Below are 22,527 nucleotides of genomic sequence, written 5' to 3' on the forward strand. Positions count from 1 at the left end.
TTGAAGTTGGGCTAAAACAACTCAGACAATCAAAATAAACCGTTTTAAAACAAACAAAAACACATCGTCGTTCACAATGTCTTCGATAATGTTTATCTTAGCAGTTTTGATGCTCATATAAGCAACTGGGTGTAGTTTTTATCTAAAGAACACACGATGGCCACATTTTTGTTGTTGAAAGTCGATGTACCAGCTTAACTATTTTTTGTTGTCCAACAGAGTGTATTTTTCCCGCCATTTTGCAATTAGTGCACAAATTGCTTAATTTCTCATTTAACAATTAATAAGTGCCCAGAGCGTTCAACCCTTTTAAGTGTTTGATCACTTGTCAGGACAGATTTGAGTATCGCGTGACTATCAAGCTAGAGTGGTGCTTTGAACATTCGCTCCTTACATAGGCGGACTTGATAGAACCCACTCGGTGCATGTGGGTTTAGTTGTTACTCACATACTGGACAGGTGGGTTTTCCTCCGGGAACTTCGCTCCCCTTATGATCTCGCAAAGTAAAAAGGGGCTTCGCAATATATTCTCGCACAATCGTCATAAGCATGGAAACATAGATGAAAGCACAAAACACAACCACCGCTCACTCTCGCACGCACCTATAAACGCAACCATACATGCGTAATCATGTTCTTTATAATAAACTTTTCTGAATGAATACATCTTTTGCGGTATGTACTATCAGCAAAACAAGCTCGGACTCCAATATAAATCTTTCGACAAAGTAGTCTGCACGCTGGACATTATCGTACACCTGCCAGAGTTGTCTCCCTGTATAATTTGCGCTAGAACGTCAAATGTATTATTGTTTCCATGTAATAAAATAACACAGTACATAACACTGTAGTAAGATCATCGAAGCAGCAACAAAGTAAAATGTACTTAGGCAAGCACAGAAGTCAATAGCAGTAGTGTAAATTAACATTTAATATTGAAAAGCTGGACGCAAATTCCATTACACCAAAACAAATGGTATTCATGAAGGGACTTAATATAAGCCTTAATGCGCATGAACAATGAATTGTTTCTACAGCAAATGCAAGAATCAAACGAATATTTTAAAATGTAACAGAATTCAAATGCAAGTTGTAATATGTCAAAGTGGAGTTGTCAATAAGCAATAACAATTGTCATTTAGAAATATGAACTTGTCATTTAGCAATAAGCATGTACTGGCGGATAAATCCTTCCATATAACTGTTTGACTGTGGCGACTGAATGTCGTCTGTTGGTATGAATGTCGCTTTTCCTGCGATATTTGCCATTCTTCGAATGTCTGCCATAATGCTTTTGAACACGTATTTAGTGTGTTGTTGTTGTTTTGTTTCCAGGCATTTATAGTCCACAGAACATACTGGCAATCATTTTACCCATTCTTTGACTTTTTAACTATTGTAGAGTAATGAACAGTACATTCGTGTTGTTATGTTCAAGCCCGAACGAGATAGCAACTTATCCTTTTGAACATAGATACAACATATGATGAAACACAAATACCCACACGGAAAAGAGTAATGAACAGTATAAACTTAACAATGCGAAAGATGTCGGACCCCTGAAGTGTCCTATATAATTTACTGTGGTCCGGTATCAATTCCGAAACTGGCGATCCCCGTGTCCGCCAAAAATGGATATATATATAACATGTTTTGGTTGGAAATGAAAAATATTGACTGGTTTATGTTTATTTTACTTCGATTGATGGTTTCAAGATAAAATTGTACGGTTTATTACCAACCAGTCGAGCAAAAGTACAATCTGCAGTGATGACGCAGCTGGTGCTATTTTAAGAACCAGTCGAAACCTTCATAAAGTTTCTTGACGTACACAAAACACAATAGTTTTATTGCTTGAAATGACTTTTACTGATTTGAATCCTTGTTTTGATTTTAAAGTGACAGCGCGGACCAATCTGAACTTTCCCTTTACATTGACCTTTTCAACATGTGATGCAAAAGTAAACATTTCAAGCGACTGTAATGTTTCACAGAAAACTCTAAGGTTTAATATTGCTGTTTAAAAATACTTTTAAATTACACAAACATTAAACAACTTTTTTCGCATTAAATTGAAAATTTGCCATATGTTTTATAAATAACACGTCTAAATTTAGTAATCATTTTACTGAATGCTTAATTATTTAATAATATTTGAACCTCAATACGATAAAATTAAACTGAATAAAAGGAATTCATTTTGATTGCGTACAATAAGAACAAGGTCAAGTAAAATCTGGTGAGGTCCGGTTAATTTCAAAAGTAGCCGAACCTCATGCCCGGTAAGATTTTTCTTTGTCGTTCGCATTCGTTTATGAACTTGACAGGTAGTTAGTGCTAATTTCGCGCATTGACTTAGATAATCCCAATTTCAAATAATGTGACAAAAGCCACGAAATATGGCGCAACACCCCGTATTTGATGTGGAGGTGATGCATTCAAGAACTTCGCAGAGAAAAAGGCATTCTCTGTCTTGGATTGCATTGATATACCTGATTATCTTTCTCTAATACCAAACGAAATCAACCCGTATATCTTTTTTTTTTCGGCGTAGCTGTATACGCCAGCTTTTCACCTTACCTGACCTTTGTAACTGTCCAATAAAATTCAAATAAAATTTCCCGGGGCTAGGTCAGAATGAATACACTTCATTTATCCCATAGGCTGATTTGAGAACATTGGAAACATGTCCGCGTCTTTGTAACACTGTTTTACTGCGTGTTCAGCATGAAACAATTTTATCTTTTATGAAAAGTCTTAATAGATAGAACAGTTTTACACTCAATCTCGACATCAATACAGTTTGTGCGTGCACCTATTTTCAGAGTATTGCCAGCGCGAGAACGTTTGTACTTAAAGGCTATTTTCTCATACTTAGTACTAACTTCCATGTTCCTGTCAACATGTTAACATGTAAAAGTATAAAGAGCAGTGGAAGCGAGGCCTTACTTTAATGCATTGCATTTCAACCCGCGAGTTATCGGGTCAATTCGCGGCTAGTGTGTGTGAATGTTAGAGTTTATATACAGGTCATCGCTGCGTCTTCACGACTACCTTATGTGCTGACCGGAGTTCGCGGCCAGTAAAATAATCGTTATATAATAAAGACGCTATAGCGTGAACTAGGTGAACTGGAATTTTCTTTAGACCAGAAAGATGTTAAATGGAGATATCCAGCGATATAATTATGGTATATCAATAATAGATTCTTAATGTGTTTTCAACAATACCATGATAAATATTGTTTTTAATTAATTTAACTAGAATTATTCCACCATATTGACTAACGAATTAAGCATGAGCGCGATGATTCTCGATGCTGTTAATATTCGAATCAAATAGCAATGCCCGACAAACCACTAAAACAGGTTTGTTCGAAGAACGCGCGTATACATATTTAAAATATGTACGGATACTTCGCGTGTGGCCGGTTGACTCATATGTTTAAATTTCTCTTTCAATTTTCTTTTGGTTTTCTGGTTTGTATCTATAGGTTTATGACCAGCAATATGTAATAATGTAAAATAAGCCGCGAAAACTCCGCGTAACATCCCGTACTGCGTGTGATGCAGCTAAGAACTGCACAGAAAAAGACATTCGCTATCGTAAGACGAGTGTAACTTGTTTTTCGCATTCCATTTAACGTTAACATGTTCTTTTATTAAAAAAATACAGCATTAACGTGTAGCAAGACAACAAGCAGAAAAAAGCTAAATGTTATTAACTATATAAAGGAGAAAATCTAGTTTTTATATATAGCCCGTATAAAGTAACAAAGTTAAAGTAATATATTTCGATAAATCTCGTATTGTCTCTGTACTTACGCTTTTCTTTCTGAAGAGCATATGTTTTCCAAAGCAATTATAAAGAAGAATGCAGGCGTTTATTTTTGTTATATTTGTGATGTGTAAGGCTGCGCGCCATCCGGTTTGTATGATAACGCAACGGGGAAGTGCAAAATGTCCTGGCTACTTAGCAACGGCGTCTCTGTGGGATGATCCTAGGGTGTTGTGTGCTTAAAACTTAAAGTCAACATTTAGTCTAAGCGCGTCATATTGACGTTAAAAGAAACGAACGGGGAAAAAGCAACACTTCCATAAAAAGCAAGCATTCATACATTTATTAGATTGTTAAAATTGTTATTGCATTTTGTTTAAGAAAACATGTGCGAAATGCTGTTTTAATATCAAGTGAATTCACGTGTGTTAAGTTTGAACGTTACATGTGTGTTTTAACTTAAAGATATAATCTTCCTTTGTTGTTACTTGTATCCCAGCACATTGTAAAAAATACATTACATTCTTGGTTCGTGTTTTTACCTTTTAGAATAGATCTAAGTTTTCATCACTCACGCAGCCTAACGCAACATAAAAATTACTTAAGTGCTTGCTGCAAACTAATAAAGTCTATAATTTTTGCTACCACATTGATATAGTCTTCATTATATATGTCATATTGTAAGTGCTATGTTGTGAACGCAATACTTAATAAGAAACATGCAGTTGAACACAAACGCGTACCGCACGTCACACACATGTAATATACAAGGTTCACATCAAACATAACGAACGTTTGCTCTGCCGTCAAAGTTCCCACATATAAATATTATATACCGGAAATTTTTTTGTGCCGAATATAACATCGGTTTAAAGACACGACATTCAACACGTTGTAGCCTAAGGGAATATTGACGGAGCGTTTTCAAGAATGGACAATTAGGTTTATAGTACGGGTTCTTAATGAGATTAATGCGCCAATCTTTAATCACAGCCATGAGTTCACACACATGATATTGAGAGGCATAAAATGGATACTTATTTGGTGCGGGTTCGATTGCGATAAACTGTTTAATGATTTCCACTGAAAAATATATTTTTACATTGTGTTTAAACTTTTTTTAAAGTGGTATTGCTCGTTTCATGATAATTACTGGAGTCATTATCGATATGGTTATATTTTACTGATTTATTCAAAAACTTGTGCAAAAATCCGTTGATAAAGAATTTAACAATTATGAAATATGTCATTATTGCGTAAGAACTAAGAAGTTCCTTTTAGAGAACATGTTTAGGACTGTAATGTAAAATACGGCGTTAAAAGATATACATTACAATTTCACAGATACAATTTTGACATTTCAATAAGTAATCAGACGTTATTCAAGATACTTCTTAGTAGGAAACACGTAAGTTTTTCAATTTATAGTATTTTGACAACCGAAAGAGCATCTACATTCTTACATGCAACAAATAAAACTCTGAACATAATGTGTTTCCGCAATGTAGAGTGTTGACAATCGACTACGCAATCTGACATCTGAAATCTTGATGTAATTCAACATGATGTATATTTGGAAGGGATATGTCCACCATCATCGTAGTTTCAAGACAAAGCGTCACAAAAATGTTAAGTATGCGCTCCCTCTTCGGCACACAAAAGATGCCTTTTTTAAATAACATGAATTGTTTGTTCTCTGCAGACAGTGGCGCTGTTTTTGGACGCAAACTGGATTGACTTTTCTCACTTTGAATCATCAACTAAATGATCATAGGCGTTATGATGAAACACCGAAATGACCACCAATATGGGATGAATTGTTTTTTTATCAAAGGCACATGTATGTGTCACTGTCGTCATTTAGCATTATTCAGTTAAACATCCTCAAATTATCATATATAAGGGATGCTCAATACTCAATAAATCGCATCCTCGTTCTTATACCATAAATTGTCAGAAGATACGTTCATTGTTATACCACAGACTGACGTAATATATTTGCTTCAGTAACACCCCAGTCTCCAAATAATGGACAGCGCTATCGGCAGAATGAGAAGTTTTGCAGTTTTTCCTGAATCGTGATTGATGAACACGTACTCCACACCGGGACTGTCAGAAGAACAAGACTATTTCTTAATAAAGGCACGGTTGTCTTGATTGGTCAAAAGCAGTTTGAATGAGATTTACACCTTTCTTTATTCGTCGTATAAACAAGGTCGCATATACGAAACATTCACTTTTCATGTTGTAATTGTTTAAATGTCATTGTTAGGCTTTTCCAAATTATCATGGCTCTTCTATCTGGATACTGATTAAAGGAATGAAGTTGTTTTCAATGAATTCCTGTGTTTCTTTCGTTAAAAATGACTGGTAACTACTCCATGAGGACTTCCGTTAGGTTTGCCGGATATACACGCTTAAGGAAGATAAATGTGAATCTGATGTAAAATCATATCCTCATTAATGCGTATATTTATCGTTGTGTGCTTGTTTATGTACACAACGCAAGATAAAATCAAATATGCAGACACGTACATGTCACTATCACTATCGTTTTATAGTACATTCCGAAGTTATAAATTAAAGGGGCCTTTTAACGTTTTGGTTAATTGACAAAATAAAAAAAAATGTTTCAGATTCGCAAATTTATTGTAGTGATTATATTTGTGAGGAAACAGTAATACTGAACATTTATCATGCTCTTAAATATCCATTATTTTCATCTTTTTACGATTTTAAAAACCTGAAAATTATAAAGCGTTGCAACGCGAAACGATTTAATAATTTTGAGAGTTCTGTAGTTGTCGTTATATTTTGTGATACTACGAGGATTGCTGATATAACGTATAAAATACATCACTCATTGTATGAGCACGGATGGCCGAGTGGTCTAGGCAATAGACTTTTACTCCAGGGGTCAGTGGTTCGAGCCCAGTTGACGGTTACTTTTTTCTTTCTTAAATTTTTTTCTTGTTTGTTTACTGGAGCTATTTAGATACAATGTTAACATTTATCAATATAAGGCAGTTAATGACTAACTTAAATATATGCAACAATCTGTGAAAAGGCCCCTTTAATTTCGGTTTAAGACTGTCTGCTTACCTAAGTCCAAATATGCACTTGTACAATACCATTACTTATAGATAATCACAAGAATACCGCCATACCATAATAGTGTATTTTCGCCTTAAAAATTGTATTAATCATTATTATAATTACTTTGTGTTACCTCTACATTTTTATTTAAAGACTTTTTTGAATTCTTCTTAACATATAATCAGAAAAATATAAATTGATCTAACATTATGATTTTATTATCAATTTACAGAACCAAAAAAATGTCAGTGACAAAAACTTACAAAAGATATTTCAAAAGCTGCGGTTGACAATGGCCAAGTTTATCTTGTAATACATGGATCTGATAGGATGAAGACCCAAGTTTGATGTATTATTTTGTGATGAATCCGGCTTATGGTATGATCGTCCACAAATAAGACCATCGAATCAGACTCGTGTGGTTAAAATTATACTCACAAAGCTTAAATTGAGGAAGTCAAACAAGGAAATGTATTTAAGATGAAGCGAATAATTGAATTTTCAAACACAAAATTAATAATTGTAATCTTTTGGATTGAAACTGGATTTGAACTGTTCCTGAGGTTTTCAGTGCGACCCATCAAACGCGTGTTCTGAGGGCAAAAGCCAAGTGCATTTGTTAAAAAACAACTTAATTCTGGTTCAAGTATTTATAAGATTCTAAAATCACAGGAGACAATTATCGGTACTTAATTAATAACTAACAACTCAAAAGAGTCGTCACCAGGTCGTTAATATTAATCGCGATTACAACATGTATTCTGAATATTGGGAGCCGATTAAATGAACATAGTTTTCGCTCTATCGTTGTTTTATTTATAAGGAACGCTACTTCCCCCGCCCACCCCATCCCCCACATACGACACACATATACAACGCTTATTCAGAACGCACTTATTATTATTATTTATTCATTAAAAACGAATTTCGAGTTATTGCTCAAATGTTGCTCAATTAATACAAAAGAAAAAAAGCGATGATTTGGATTTCTGATCTGAGAGCATTAAACATGGAACGTTATCAAAACGTTGGTGAATGTCCGTTTAATAACGATTATCGGAAAATTATTTCAGTTATAAGATACTTTTTTTTTAAATGCAATAGTACTTTATTTCACGATGCTGTGATAAGGTCAAATACTTCTTTCCGCATTATTTACGAGGGGTTTATCAGCATCGAGTGTGTTCACAGTCTATATGATGTAAGATGTTTTGTTTTAAGATCTCATTTGACCTTGATTTATTGAATTGCAGCGGGAAAATTCAATGCTCGCTAGAAATGCGCACATTTTATAATTTAAGGGAATGCGAGCCTTCAACAATGATTTAATGTCCATCAATTCAAATGTACACAATTATTCACCACGTTGTAAAAACGCATTTATGAATACATTTTCGTCAAAACACTAGAACTTATAATAATGATGAACACTAAAGTTCATTGCATGTCATGGAGATAATGAATTATCTATCTTATTTAGCCTAAATACAAGTTACAAAAATAGTTATTACTAATCACCAATGCACTGGCCAAATTGCTCAAATCTGTTGTGCCTGTGTCTCGTCCTTGTTCGGTTGCTTTCTGTTAATTGTGAAATTATATCTTAAAACTTTCTGAGCATATGATTTATTTGAATTATGCCTTTTATCAACCTCTCCAGTAGATCTTAACTTTGTTATCTATGAAATCAAACAAAAGTCATAAACTTGGTTTACATTTTTTATGTACGTGAAAAGGGAAATAACTGGTGCAAACGTATATACTAGGTCCAAAGTTCGCATCATGAGTTATGACCCTAACAAGTTTCATTGACTCAACACAAACAATTGAAAGCAATTGAAGTTGAACGGATACACTGTTTGTAGTACTATTTCATACAGATGCAAAAGTGAGTACAACTTGGGATACATCTTTTCTACTAAATTTAATTCTTAACAAATGTAAGCTTTTATTTCGCTAGTAATTTAAGATAAAAGTATCCCTCGTATCGGTTATTTTCTTTTACCCACTCATAGATTAGTCTCCCGTGAATGCTATGTCACCAATATCATACCAGCTATTATCTCCCCTATTTTAATCAATCTAATCCATCATACGTTTAAAGCATTATTAGTTTGTAACTTTTTCGTTCATTCAAAATTGTCTCAATTTTTATCGATGCTGTAAAATATCTGCGCTGAATCCTATATATGTATGGACAAAATTGTGTTGTATAAGTCCATATTTGTGTTCGGTATGTTCATTTATGTGTGGTAAAGCACGGTCATATAGTTACGATTGCACTCATTCAATATCCCATAGGATCACATTATAAAACTTCAAACTTTTATAACAAACACTTTTGGCCTTTAATATATAGCAAATTTAGCAAGCCTGGTATCATTTAAAGATGTATCTGTCGTCGTCCAATAATTAAAAGTAATCGCAACTTCTAAGAACATAAACATCGCCAAAAGGCAATATATATATACACACTATAGAATATAGATCATAAATAATAAATAATGAAAATATACACAACATATTTATTCAAAACGAAGAATTTTGCATTTTTTAACACGACATGGTTCGAAGCCATTCGATCACAATTCATGAACTGTTTTAAGTTTGCCAGTTCAATACTAAAACGGACCACAACTACAAAATCACTGGTGGTTTTAGGTGGGTCCTAACTGGCACAAAATTAGCATGGTGTGAAACAGAACGGATTAGTAAATAAAATAATGTATTATGTATTTGAAACGGTATTCAACACGATCTTTTTTTGTAAAATACCCCGAATCATGAGCGCCAATAATGAGATTTTTCTGACTACATGATCGACTACATGGGACTATGGTCGTTGCTTCAGCATTGTTCCCTACCCACCCCTCCCATGTACGCCCCTACTGGTAGAAAACCGTGTAGCCACCAATGCCCGTAATTGACCTGTCTTTTATAGATGCGCGTGTTGATATCTGGTGCCCTACTGGTAGAGAAACGTGTAGCCACGAATGCCTGTTAATTGACCTGTCTTTTATAGATGCGCGTGTTGATATCTGGTTCCCTACTGGTAGAGGACCGTGTAGCCACCAATGCCTGTTAATTGACCTGTCTTTTATAGATGCACGTGTTTATATCTGGTGCCCTACTGGTAGAAAACCGTGTAGCTAAGAATGCCTGTAATTGACTTGTCTTTTATAGATGCGCGTGTTGATATATGGTGCCCAACTGGTAGAGAACCGTGTAGCCACCAATGCCCGTAATTGACCTGTCTTTTTTAGATGCGCGTGTTGATATCTGGTGCTCTACTGCTAGAGAACCGTGTAGCCACCAATGCCTGTTAATTGTCCTGTCTATTACAGATGCGCGTGCTGATATATGGTGCCCAACTGGTAGAGAACCGTGTAGCCACCAATGCCCGTAATTGACCTGTCTTTTTTAGATGCGCGTGTTGATATCTGGTGCTCTACTGCTAGAGAACCGTGTAGCCACCAATGCCTGTTAATTGACCTGTCTATTATAGATGCGTGTGCTGATATCTGGTGCCCTACTGGTAGAGAACCGTGTAGCCACCAATGCCTGTTAATTGACCTGTCTATTATAGATGCGCGTGCTGATATCTGGTGCCTGCTCATCAGTTGCCTATCAATTACTGCCACTGTTGGCAGCCGGAGACGTGTTTCAACACCAGGTAGATGTGCGCTTTTTCCTTTTTGATAAATATGAACGCGACTTGTTTTGAGATTTTTTATATGGCGTTAAGCTTTGAATTGATAGATGTAGCCAATATATTGCTGAGTAGATGACTATTTTTTTACGAATGAAAAAAGTTATTGTTATTCAAACTACTTGTATAAATGTATGCAATTATTCTCTCCTTCATATTATGTACATTAGTAATAGTCTCATATATTAATTATAAAATGCACTTAAGAAGACATAGTGTCAAAAACCTTGTTACAAATATTAAATAGTAATTACTAGGAATCGGATAATCCCTGGGCACATATATTTGTAGGTCATATTACGAAGACAATAAACGGAGCATGTATTAGGATTTATATGTTTGAGAATGTTACATGTTAATTAAATGACCCGATGTCGTTTAAATGAATATCGTAATAAGTGACGAAATATTAAATTTCACGGTACAACATTTTTGTCTATGGAGTTCACTTGGTATTGTCTGACACGAGTGATAGAGAAGATGAACTGGTGGGCGTGGCTACAGAACTGCGAGACTGCGCCCTACCCACCCTGATTGGTAACGAAGTCTTAACAACTGATGAAGCCACAGTTTGCTTACCAATAATTACAATATTTTAATGAAACTTGACAGTTAATAATTGCAGCTTTTATCCAAAAGTCGTACAAACTTTCGTGAGTCGTGCATGTAAGGTTAAGTTGAGCCACATTCTAGGTCATCATATTTTGAAGCCTAAGACTTTATTATCCAACTAAAACTCACTTGCGGAAAATACAAAGTGGTTTTACCAAATATAAGCAGATATACTCGTAGTAGATGAATGTCAGTAATGCATATTGTACAGATTACAGATTATTTACTACTTACACATCTTCTTTAAAAAGTTTCCGATTAAAAGATGGTGACACATAAAACTCTTAATGTTTCGGATAATTTTGTTATTATGTATAGCCCCCGTATGTAATGTCATATAAATTTATGAGTTCCTGTTGCTGTAGGCGTGTCCACCACTGCCGACTTCTGCGCGGCCTGCACAGTTGCTGACATCATTCTCGTCTTACCAGATGTTGAACGCTTTGATAACCCTGGCAACCGTCAGTTAGATACCTTCTGGAGTAGATTGTCACATGTTGACTTTCAAGCACTGGACGGGGCGTTGCATCCTGACACTAACAGACAGGTGATGACCCTCTATGCTTCAGCTCTTTTGGGATTAATTGCTTTTTTTGCAGTTTGAGTTTAAGAATTATATTCTTGTAGTGAAATCAGATGGCTTATGTGCTTGAGCACACTGTTTCGCATTAAGTTAGTAAATGTATTAACTGACAAACCTTTAATAATTTAATTGTCTAAAATAAGTATAATAGTTAGGGAAAATATGAATAAGAAGCTTGCCTTGTCTAACGGCAATATTAGTTATAGTTCAACACGTATTATTTATGAAAGCTATATAACGCTCCATTTTTTACCGATTTCAATTGATGATCGTACAAAATGAGCCGATATTTTTTAACAATTTTTACAGTTAATAGTTTTTTTATTTACATGTTCATTGTATGCATTCTTTAAAATCAATGGAATCTTCTAATTGTACGTTTTTAAAACTTTGATCAAGTCAATTTAAGAAATTTCTATTTTATATTCCGTTCATATTGGTATGGTTGTTTTGGGTTTCTTACCATACACTACGAATGTCGAAGTGTGACTGTTCAGTTACCATTGTGTTGGTATCAGTATTTACTATGAGTATATTCCATAGTAATCCCATGTTATGTATTTGCAGACTATGAGATCCGTTAATGCACGTGGTCCACTGTCGGCTGCACGTGCAATCGCTGATAGCATGAGACGCGTGCACGTGGAGGCGCTTCAGGTCAGATGTTGGCTGAGAAAGTAGTTATATTGACATCCTCAAGTTAAAACAATGTCTTTCTTAACGCACTGAAGTTTGAATAGACTGATCCCGGAAAAGCACGAGTGTAGAAAAACCCACTAATCACCCCGGTACAAACAACGCTGGTCCAAATCAACCAATGATTGCTTCCTTTAAATAATAACGGTTGATATGGTGTGTGATTTTGAAAGGATTATAAATGGGTCATGTTTATTTGTATCAGCAGATTAGTGGGTTATTCCAAAAAGTTGCTTTTCGGGATACATATATTAAGCGCTATATCTGCAGGAGCTAAAGATTCTTCTTCTACTTTTACTAACAATAGTAGACATAAAACAAGCACGACTTAAGCTTTTTTATTATCAAAGTATTATTACCCCGACTTTTTGAAGACTTATAAGTTTATTTAGATAACTTCATTAACTCGTATTTTTTTTCAGAACGACATTCAAATGACCTTAGACCCACGGGAGAAGTCTGAGTTTTGCTATGTACCTGTACCGTTCGTGTCGAGCACTTACCCAGACATATGTGAAAACCACTTGTCCGTTACCCGCACAGCAGAATTCTTTCAGAAGACCGGTGCCTTGGTACTGATTGCGAGCGTAAATAAGGAATTAATTGACTGTGTTTTAGAAAAGGCAACTAGGCTTAAAGAAGTTGGCATGACGTCATCACTGCATTCCAGACTGTGACACATTTACTTTCTTGTCTCCAGTGTGTTTTGTGGTGCTTGTTCGTAATAACATGATTTTGGTGCTTACCTGCTTTACAAATTGATTAATCAGTTAACTAATGTATGTATTGCTTCTCTGGTAAAAACAATTAATAAACTATATAATTAAAATTGTTTCACCACGTCAACCAGACCTCCAGTCTCATTCAAAACGATCAGAACGATCACTGACCTGAAATGGATGATAATGGCATCAGGGTGGACAATGGAAACGTTTATCAAGTGAAAGACAAACCAGAATATGCAGGACAAACAAGTTTGGCCATTTGCGGTTACGAAACTACTTCTTTTGATTGGCAATTAAGCCCATTAAAGTCTCTAAATTTGCAATAAACATCTTATTCATTAGACTTTAAAAAAATACTATTGGTATTTCACACTTTAATAAAGATAATCAGTGACATAAATATTTCTAATCTGTTTGCAACATATCTTTCTTTATTTTTTCATTTTGTTCCATTTTTTCAAATATAATTGAATGTGTAAAATAAAAAAAGATCATGAACAATCATCATTGAATAACAAACAAAAGTATGGGGTGGCATTTTCCCGATTTGACGATTTTCTAAACGCAAAAATACCCGATAGTTGGATGGTACTTTATCTTTAAACAGTAAGAAAAACACATGTGATTAAAATTCGTTCTAACCCCTTGTTAATGCTCTAAATCACTGTCTGAGCCAGTAAATCAGAGAGAGTGTCTGAATATAAAAACGATTTACAAAACACCCGAAGTGTAACGGTGAACGCCAGTATGTAATGTAACACATTAAAAAAAGTAGGCAACTATTGTATATTGAAGTTTTTTCTCAAATCTATTGAATAAAGAATAAATAATACCAAACATGAGTCTTTGCTGTTCAAAGTCTTATTTATTGTTTAACCATTTCTTTCAAAAGAATGTTTGCAATGATTATATAAAATTACACACTTAATGATAAGAATGCAACAATCATTTCTTGTTATCAAGTGTAAATTTTCGCTCGGACAATAGTTTTGCTTAAACGGGATGGACGTCACAAGACATGATAAACAGTGCTTAGACTACTTAGCTAGACAGGGCGCATGACGAAACAAGTGGAGCAAAACGATAATTATATCTGTCAATACAAAACTACAAAATGCCGCCTTTGGCCATGGTCATTTATACAGCAAAGATAAAAAAGTCGACAATTAATAGCCATCAACAAGCTATGTTGAACGAATTTAAGTGTAAATGAGAAAATATCTTTAATAGAGAACTTGGTCAAATAAACGCAAATGGGGGTAATACACTTCTGAACTATAGGCAGTTTAAGACACAGTACGCTGTAGAACCACCTCTGCGTATAGAAACAGGACGTAATGAAGGTGTACAGTAAAATGAACGATATTGTTTTATCTGTATGACGTGTTTCGAAAGTGAAAATGATGTGTCCGCTATATGCAAATATAAGATCCACTTTAACAGAAAGTGCTCTTTTTGGTTAATCCAATGTTAAACGCATTAAATCCAAGAGAGAAAATGAACTTCTTGCTGTCATATGATCGCTGTCATTATAAAAGCCAGTTCCAGAGCCTGTCATTACATTTTAATGAAGGAACGCAACCACATGTGTATATAAACATTTTAATTTGTGCATATAACAATTACATATCAAATAGTAATATAACTTGTAATTCAAAACTACAAAATTGTTTATTGTGTATACATTTATACAAAATTATCTTTTATTGTATGTGTGTGTGAATATTATTTTTTAATTTATTTTAAGAAAATTAATCATTTTAAGTCAAATTAGTGTAAGGATCATTATATATTTCTAACAGATGTGAACGTTTTTATAATGTACATAATCGTTAAACACAGTAATTTTTAGAACCATCCTCTCTCGTAATTCTTTTAGAGTGGTTTTGTACTTACATGTATATATAATGATTGTGTGCTGTTTTACTGTGTTTGTACGTACAAACGCGAGACGTTATAAAACTATTTTGTCTGTCTGTCTATATCAATAGTTAACTCACATTATAGGTATAACTATAAATGTTGAAAGAAATCAGATAGGTCTCATAAAAATACTTATTGTCTCACTTTACATCGATCTCATATTACGCGATCACATAACAATACAAAGTTTGTTCGTTGACTATTACAAAATCATTTGAAGAGCATTATTACGTTGGTATTCACAAATGCTGATCACCCACACTACCTGTTTACCCAAACTATTAATACCTTTGTCACAATTGCAAGTGAGAGATCCATTTGCGGGACCGCATGTACAGTTTTTAAAACAGGGGCATATTGCCACTTTAATATTGCTACTTTAAAAGCTGAAATTCTGTGTTGTGCTATTTATTAGTTTGTCAATATTTAAATAACCAAGAATTTAATACTGTTTTAATATACAGAGGATGTGTTTAAAAATGTTCCGACAAAAATACATAGTGTGCACAGAGAACGTGTATGCACATGTTTGGACAAGAAATACATATTGTTCAATTTTGACCTATGTATTTATCCAAAGGCAACACACACTATACACATGATTGGATGTAACCGTTCTTTGATCCAAGTGAACCAAGATATAATCAATGCATGTACATTCCCTCGGTTGTGCATACAAAAGTGTAAATAAATTGATGTGGATATCTTGTCGTATCAAAAATCAATGTGCACGTGTCTTGTTATAAAATTGATAGCTACCATTATTCTAGGCCACTCAGAAAATGCACATTTCACATGATATAACTTAAATGACAAGTGCTTTTTTCCAAACAGATACAATTCAATGTACATTTTATATAACACAAGCAATATTTCTTAGATATATTTAGTGCTTATTTTATCGATGATAATGAATCAAAATAGATAAATAAGCTTTAAATCCGTTATTTGGAGAATACGTGATTCGTTTAGACATTATTATGAAAACACCGACAGTACAATTGCGTTTGATTGGCCATGTGGTGATTTTGATGGATAAAAGGAGTCAAGACAAACCAACCCTTTAATATAACTTTTTAAATAGATGTTGTTATTATTAGATTTTTAAAAGTACTCTAGTATTTTGCTGTATTTTTATTTCCAAAACCCCGATTGCCAGTGGACAAGTAGCTTCCTTTTTTGTAAATAGAGTTATAGCTGTCGACATGTATTTCGAATAGTCACGTGCGAGCATGTATGCCTAATATTCATTGTCGCCTTTCTTGCTACACGATAAGACAGTGGTGGACATAACCTATTCACTGAAAAGAGTATTTCAATTGGAAATACCAGAGTGCAACCCGTTGCTGATTTAATAATAATACGTTTACTCATTTTAGATCAGTGTGAAATATTCCGAATAGGATGGATTTTCATACAATTTATTCTACGAACGTTACCGGAACGTCACTAGAACTTAAATATTTCTTGTTAAAGTAGAATAACGCAAAAGAAGTTCAATAGTCGCAAGATGCGAATATACAGAATCAAAAATTAGTAACAATGATATTTTTCTTGCTAGACACACAGTCTCAATATACTCAACTAGGAAAAACGTGTGAATTTTGTACGAAATTTGTACGATTTGTACGAACTAATCAGTCGGGCTAACAATAACTGTTAAGTGTAATGTCGAAAATTTACGAGTAACGTCATCTATGAACTTGCAGTTATTGAAAACAACTCAATACCAAACAAATGTAAGTTCACAAATGCTTTATTGCTTGGGATTTCTATTATCAAGAAGTGTGTACAAAATGAGGAAAAAATCACGTATATCATGAACATCACATTACACACATGTAAACAAAATTACGTACGCACACTCTTTAAAACGGTCATATGCATATAAATAACATCACGTATTTTTTTATATTTAACAATATATATTGACATTTTTACCTTAGAATATACATTCAGTGCATCATGAATCACTCAGATGATCAAGATAAGCTCTTTAAAATAAATACTTATAAATGCTTTTATATCGTTCACAATATTTCTTATATAAAAAGAGAGCTAATGCACATTTTGATAGCGTATCAATACAAATAATTCGCATGCAAGTAAACATTTTATGCGCAAAGGTAGATGGATAATTCGTCGATTTCTCCCTTGAACCGGCCACCAATGACTCCGTCAGAGTCACCAATGTGAAGAGCGCAGTGAACGCTGCGAAGATCCCCGGGTATATTGCGCAACACCGTTTCCTCATTTCCCAGCTTCCCTGTGAGGACTCCCTGGTGGAAGCTTAAGGCGATATCCTTCTCAAGGGACACCGTCTGGTTCAGGGCGACGGTGTTGTCAAACTTTGTGTCCTGTATGTTCGTCCCCACGGTGTAATACACTGCATTGATGTCTTCAGCGATGACTACTGACATTCCATTTAAGCAGTTGCTGTCAGACAAAATTGTTTGCGGTTGGGTAAGACTTTTGTGGTCAGAGGTGTAGGAGACTCTTAAGACAATTGAAGATGCGTCGACGTTTGTGAATCGCGGGATAATCAGCTGGCTATTCAGACCGTTGAAAATGGCCTTGCCGTTTTCGATGACGACGTTTTCGTTTTGGACGTAGTTATTCTTACCGGACTGGTCGTAATGGTTATCGTTAAACGACAGATAGATTTCGCGAGTGCATGCGGTGGGCTTTGGGACAGAAACGACCTGTGTGCAGTCACAGTCATCTTGTACGTACTGGAGACCTGCTTGGCAAGGTCGGGATATCCATCCCAAAGCGACAATGTACTCCTCGTATTGGTTCGAAATGCCTGGGATAGCTCGCTTGGTAATGCATGGCTGTTTTGTCGTCGTGGTCATTTCTGTAGTAGCATTCAATTCTTCTGGGAATGAGTTATCATTGAAGCATCTAGCATTGCATTCGGTGTCGTTGTCCACGTTTGTGCACCCAGTGGCTTCATTATAATACTGACCCATAGGGCAGCATTTTGGAATAGAATCGCCGTTATTGCACACCCAGTAACCCCTGCAGTTACCGATGGCTTTGCGCACGTTGCCATTTCTCAACTGGTAACATTTATCCGATGCTGGTGGACATGTGGAGATTGAAGAAGCCACGCAAGTAAGGAGTTCCTGGTTCCATTCGGTGCCGAAGCCGCATTGTTGTACTATGCCAACTAGTTTTCCGAGCCCATCCTTGTAGCACTGGATGAACTTGTCGCAGTCTTCGTGACGTACGAATCCGACGCCGTTTTCCAATGACAAATGGGAGCAAACTTCGTCCAGAGGCTTTGCTTGCGTTGTGATGGAACACAAGGCCACGGCTAATATCACAGCGAGTTTCGTCATCGTAACTTTATTTATCTGGAAATTAGCATACTTTCAATTATTTATAATCCTTTCACTAATGAGCAAGACAAAAAAAAAAACACAAACAGATGACATAAAATCGTCAGACTCAGTAATATTGATATAAAACTTGCATATGTTGAAAATCATATATTAAATGACAGTTATTTTACACCTAAAACAATGTAATAGTTATTTGATTTAATTTGTTTAAAACAAGCTTGGTTGCACGATCACGATACGTAATTACATCGCACTTGTGTAAAACTATTAAATTTCACAACATTTGCGTATCCTCTGATTTAAAAATAAATATCTGATATTTGTTTGTTAATTCATTAGCATAATAAAGAAACATACAGCGCAAACAAACATGACACCAGCAAAAGATTTATTCGTTGAAAACGTACAAAATAAGTATTTTGGGTAAAACAAGTGAAGCTATCCTTTATTCTCATAATATCGGCCCTCCTCATAGTATCGTGTCTTAAACGAAAAACCCACAAGAGGTGCAGGAAATTCAATGTTGTTGTTTTTTCAATTTTTAGAAGTTTTAATTTATTTGCTTGTGTTAAATTACTATAACGACGATAATTTTCATGATTTCCGATGTTCATTGGAAAGTAGGTCTTGTTTATTCCGTGTTGATGCTATGATTTTAAATTACGTTACACTCAGTTATGTTTGTTTGTTTGTTTATGTAGCTTTAGTAGCTTTATCAATGTTTTATATGCCGCTCATTTTTGAAACAAATGTACCAATATTTAAGAACAACATGAGCAAGAGTTTCGTTATTTTCATGAAGATACTGTATTATAGAACAAGCACATGCGCATAGTAGCAAACCTTAGCAACCAATTAGAAAAGCTGAAATTAGGCAAAACACTGTAGTTGTACGATACCGATTACTACATGGAGCTTAGTCTAGCCAGTATTTCGTCAACACAATGCCGATATATATGCAATTTTCGCTGTTATGTCCAAGAATACATATTTAACTATATACTGACATATAACACATGCGCGTTTAAAAAAAATCACTTCCAAAATTCGTATGTATTCATTAAGAGGGCCGATACTACGGATAGACATGCTAAATGAAATGTATATAGTTACTGTTATTTGGCGTTTGGTGAAAATAATGTCTGTGAATGCTCTACATATATTGTCATAGTCAGAAAAAGCTGACACTTATAACCGATGTAATTGTTGGAAATATATTTCGAATCGTTTTGTATTTTCATTTAATAAAAAAAAGAAACTTACATATTTACCTAAAATTATTTGATTTCCACCAATATAATTCTATATTAAACTAAAAGTGTGAAATAAAACATATTTATTAAGAATCCAATTATACAGTGTGAAAGAACTATTACCTTTTTAAAACGCGTCGTTTATAGATCTTGTAAACCTCTCAGTTGTTTCCGTCACTCAGTTCAGTGTGTACTGATACAAATAATTTCCCATGCTTATATACTCGTTTGCTTTATACCTCAGTGGTTTCTTCGGTTGTTGATTAACGTTTACCGTCAATAAACGCTCCTGACGTCTCGTAAATAACGTGTTTTTTTTTTCAAAACAGACGAACTACTGAGGGGGCGATATACATTTGATGATTAAATATTGACTGCACATTTAATTGGTTTTGCGTTGTTTATTTTGAGGGTTGTTTAAATGTTGTTCATTGTCGTAGTGGATATGGTTGTCTACATAGATACCGTAGGTTACAGGTTTATCCCCACTGTTGGAGCATTCTTTACTTCTCCCCCATAGACACCAAGTACTGGTTCTAGTTCCAGCAACGGACTCGATAGCGTTTCAAATACGTAGTAAGTATATAAATGCAATCACGATACAATAAATAGCTTTAAACTATAAAAAGGCATATTCTGGCAAATTAAATAGCAGAGGCTCAAACATGGCGCTCGATTTTTTCGTAAACCCCGAAACAACCTGTTTCCTACAGATTGGCCGACACAAATTTCCGTATTATTACAGAACGTTTACCGTGTTGCTATTTATAAGAAAATTGTTTATGAAGGAAAAACACTCAGCCGAATATTTTCAAATGTAATACAAAAGTCTGCAATAAAACATTCTCTTTGGTTAGTATTAAGAATATGGCGAAGCTAAGCGTGTACGTAAACAAAACAAATTGGTATGTACATGTACAAGATTATTACGAAAATAAAATTTAATCATTGCATATATTTATTAAAATGGTATAAAATTAAAAACACCCAAAATATTTTAAATTGATTTGCTATAGATGTATCATCGTGGCTATTTCCATTAAGAATAAGTATTTTATGACTTCATACGTGACTGAAAACAAATGAATCATCCCCGATATGCGAATGCAAATCATTCATTGAAATTATAAACCACAATTATTTTTTTTAATGGATGCCACTCAAAAAATGACGTTCCTCATGTCAGTGGTTTGAGCGTATACAGATGTCTGTTTGTTAAACTCTTAGCGTATGATAACATGACGAGTTTCAGTGAGCATAATAACCAACCCAAGATATTCGCGTTAATCGGACTCTGAGTGTGTTTTCGTTTGGTTTAGACACCGCATCTTAGGTGGGCGGTAATCAATTGAATTTATTATAGACATTTTCAAGAAACTTTTTCTTAAAAAAACTAGATAATAACTGCGAAGCTTCATTGAAGGGGATTGGAAGAAAAAAAACTCTCCGGATGCTTGATTTACAACAAACAATTATAACAAAATATCAAACGTTTTATTCAATACTTAAGTACGCGCAATTTGACACATTAACATTCTTGTTTCTTTTATCAATATCTTGCATCTGCTTATTTTACGTTTTGTTATAAAAAACGACGGACGCAACGAATTATGGTTTTAAGCGGTATCCGGACAAGTAAACTATGCGAAAGAAAAATCAATGCACTCGACTCACGTTGAACATTAGTGTAGTATGTAGTTTCGGGTTTTCTTGTTTGTCATGTTTGAGTAAATTATTGAACAAGTAAAATCATAGACTGAGGGAAAAATAAATGCAAATGTTGATGAGGGATGCGGTTGATGATGCTGATATGCTGCTGATGATAATGGTGTAAATGGTGATAAGGATAATGATGACTGATGTTTTGGGAGGAGTTGGAGGAGAAGGCGGAGAGTGGCGATGATGATGATGATGATGATGATGATGATGATGATGCATGATAATGATGATGATGATGATGATCTGATGATATGATGCTGATGATAGATGATGATTGATGATTATGATTGAGGATGATGATGAGGATGAGGATGATGATGATAGATTATAAGTGAATCCGTTATAAACTTTAAACATAACTAAGGAAAACAAGTTACGGCGACATTGAGCTCCCTAGGTATCTACCATGTTGAGGTTATCACAATCGGTTGATGACTTAAACATTTTCGTCAGTTATGAGAATAATATACATTTTGGTTATCGCTGTTTTTTTTTGGTACAAATGAAAACATCTTTTCCTACGACTCTGCCGTGTGCATATATAATCTTGAGAACAAACGTGCCAAAACTAATACATACAAATATCGTTAAAACAAACCTTCGCACACTATGTATCATTTTTGTTGTCGTTAAATGCAAGATGTTCGGTCTTTTATCGATGCACATGAATCTGGACGGCATAAAATGCCTAAACGTTGAGTGAAGGAGGGTTTTTTTAAATCGCAGTAGCAAAAAAATAATTCATGGTGACCTTTCAATTTTTCTCTCTAGATTCTGTGATGATAACTAATGATAAAGTTATCTTTACTGTGCACAATGTGCAATTACTTTTGCAAATGATGAACAATAACATATGGATATGTATTGCATGTCTGAAAAGTGTACATGAAAACCACATGAAAAAAACTTAAAGACTTTTCAACGCGCAATACCTCTAAATACCCATTCCTCCTCGTTTCTTTTTGCCCTTTAAATATGTTAATATAATACAATGAAATATACAAATGTTAAATCATTTTATCATCATGTGTATGAGTTAGTTTTCATGTTATTTTAAATACATTTTCTAACACCATGTACAATAATA

General features: G+C 34.6%; 2 protein-coding genes across 2 annotated transcripts in view; one reads left to right on the plus strand and one right to left on the minus strand.

The window, feature by feature from the left end:
• LOC127836636 (uncharacterized) overlaps window positions 1-14,041 on the plus strand; it is a 255,189-nt gene extending 241,148 nt beyond the window's left edge. The window contains exons 2-5 of the mRNA XM_052363316.1: window positions 10,460-10,546; window positions 11,560-11,741; window positions 12,345-12,434; window positions 12,896-14,041. Of these exons, the coding sequence (XP_052219276.1) occupies window positions 12,348-12,434; window positions 12,896-13,150 (342 nt within the window). The 5' untranslated portion in view covers window positions 10,460-10,546; window positions 11,560-11,741; window positions 12,345-12,347 and the 3' untranslated portion in view covers window positions 13,151-14,041. The remainder of the gene's footprint in view (window positions 1-10,459; window positions 10,547-11,559; window positions 11,742-12,344; window positions 12,435-12,895) is intronic.
• A 2,820-nt stretch (window positions 14,042-16,861) lies between these two features.
• Window positions 16,862-18,465, minus strand: LOC127835560 (protein PIF-like). The gene has a single exon (XM_052361994.1). It carries the CDS (start codon window positions 18,463-18,465, stop codon window positions 17,236-17,238), a length of 1,230 nt encoding a protein of 409 aa, XP_052217954.1. The 3' UTR covers window positions 16,862-17,235.
• Window positions 18,466-22,527: the final 4,062 nt, after the last annotated feature.

This window comes from Dreissena polymorpha, chromosome 6 (genome assembly GCF_020536995.1).
Source record: "Dreissena polymorpha isolate Duluth1 chromosome 6, UMN_Dpol_1.0, whole genome shotgun sequence".
In the NCBI taxonomy this organism is placed as follows: domain Eukaryota; kingdom Metazoa; phylum Mollusca; class Bivalvia; order Myida; family Dreissenidae; genus Dreissena; species Dreissena polymorpha.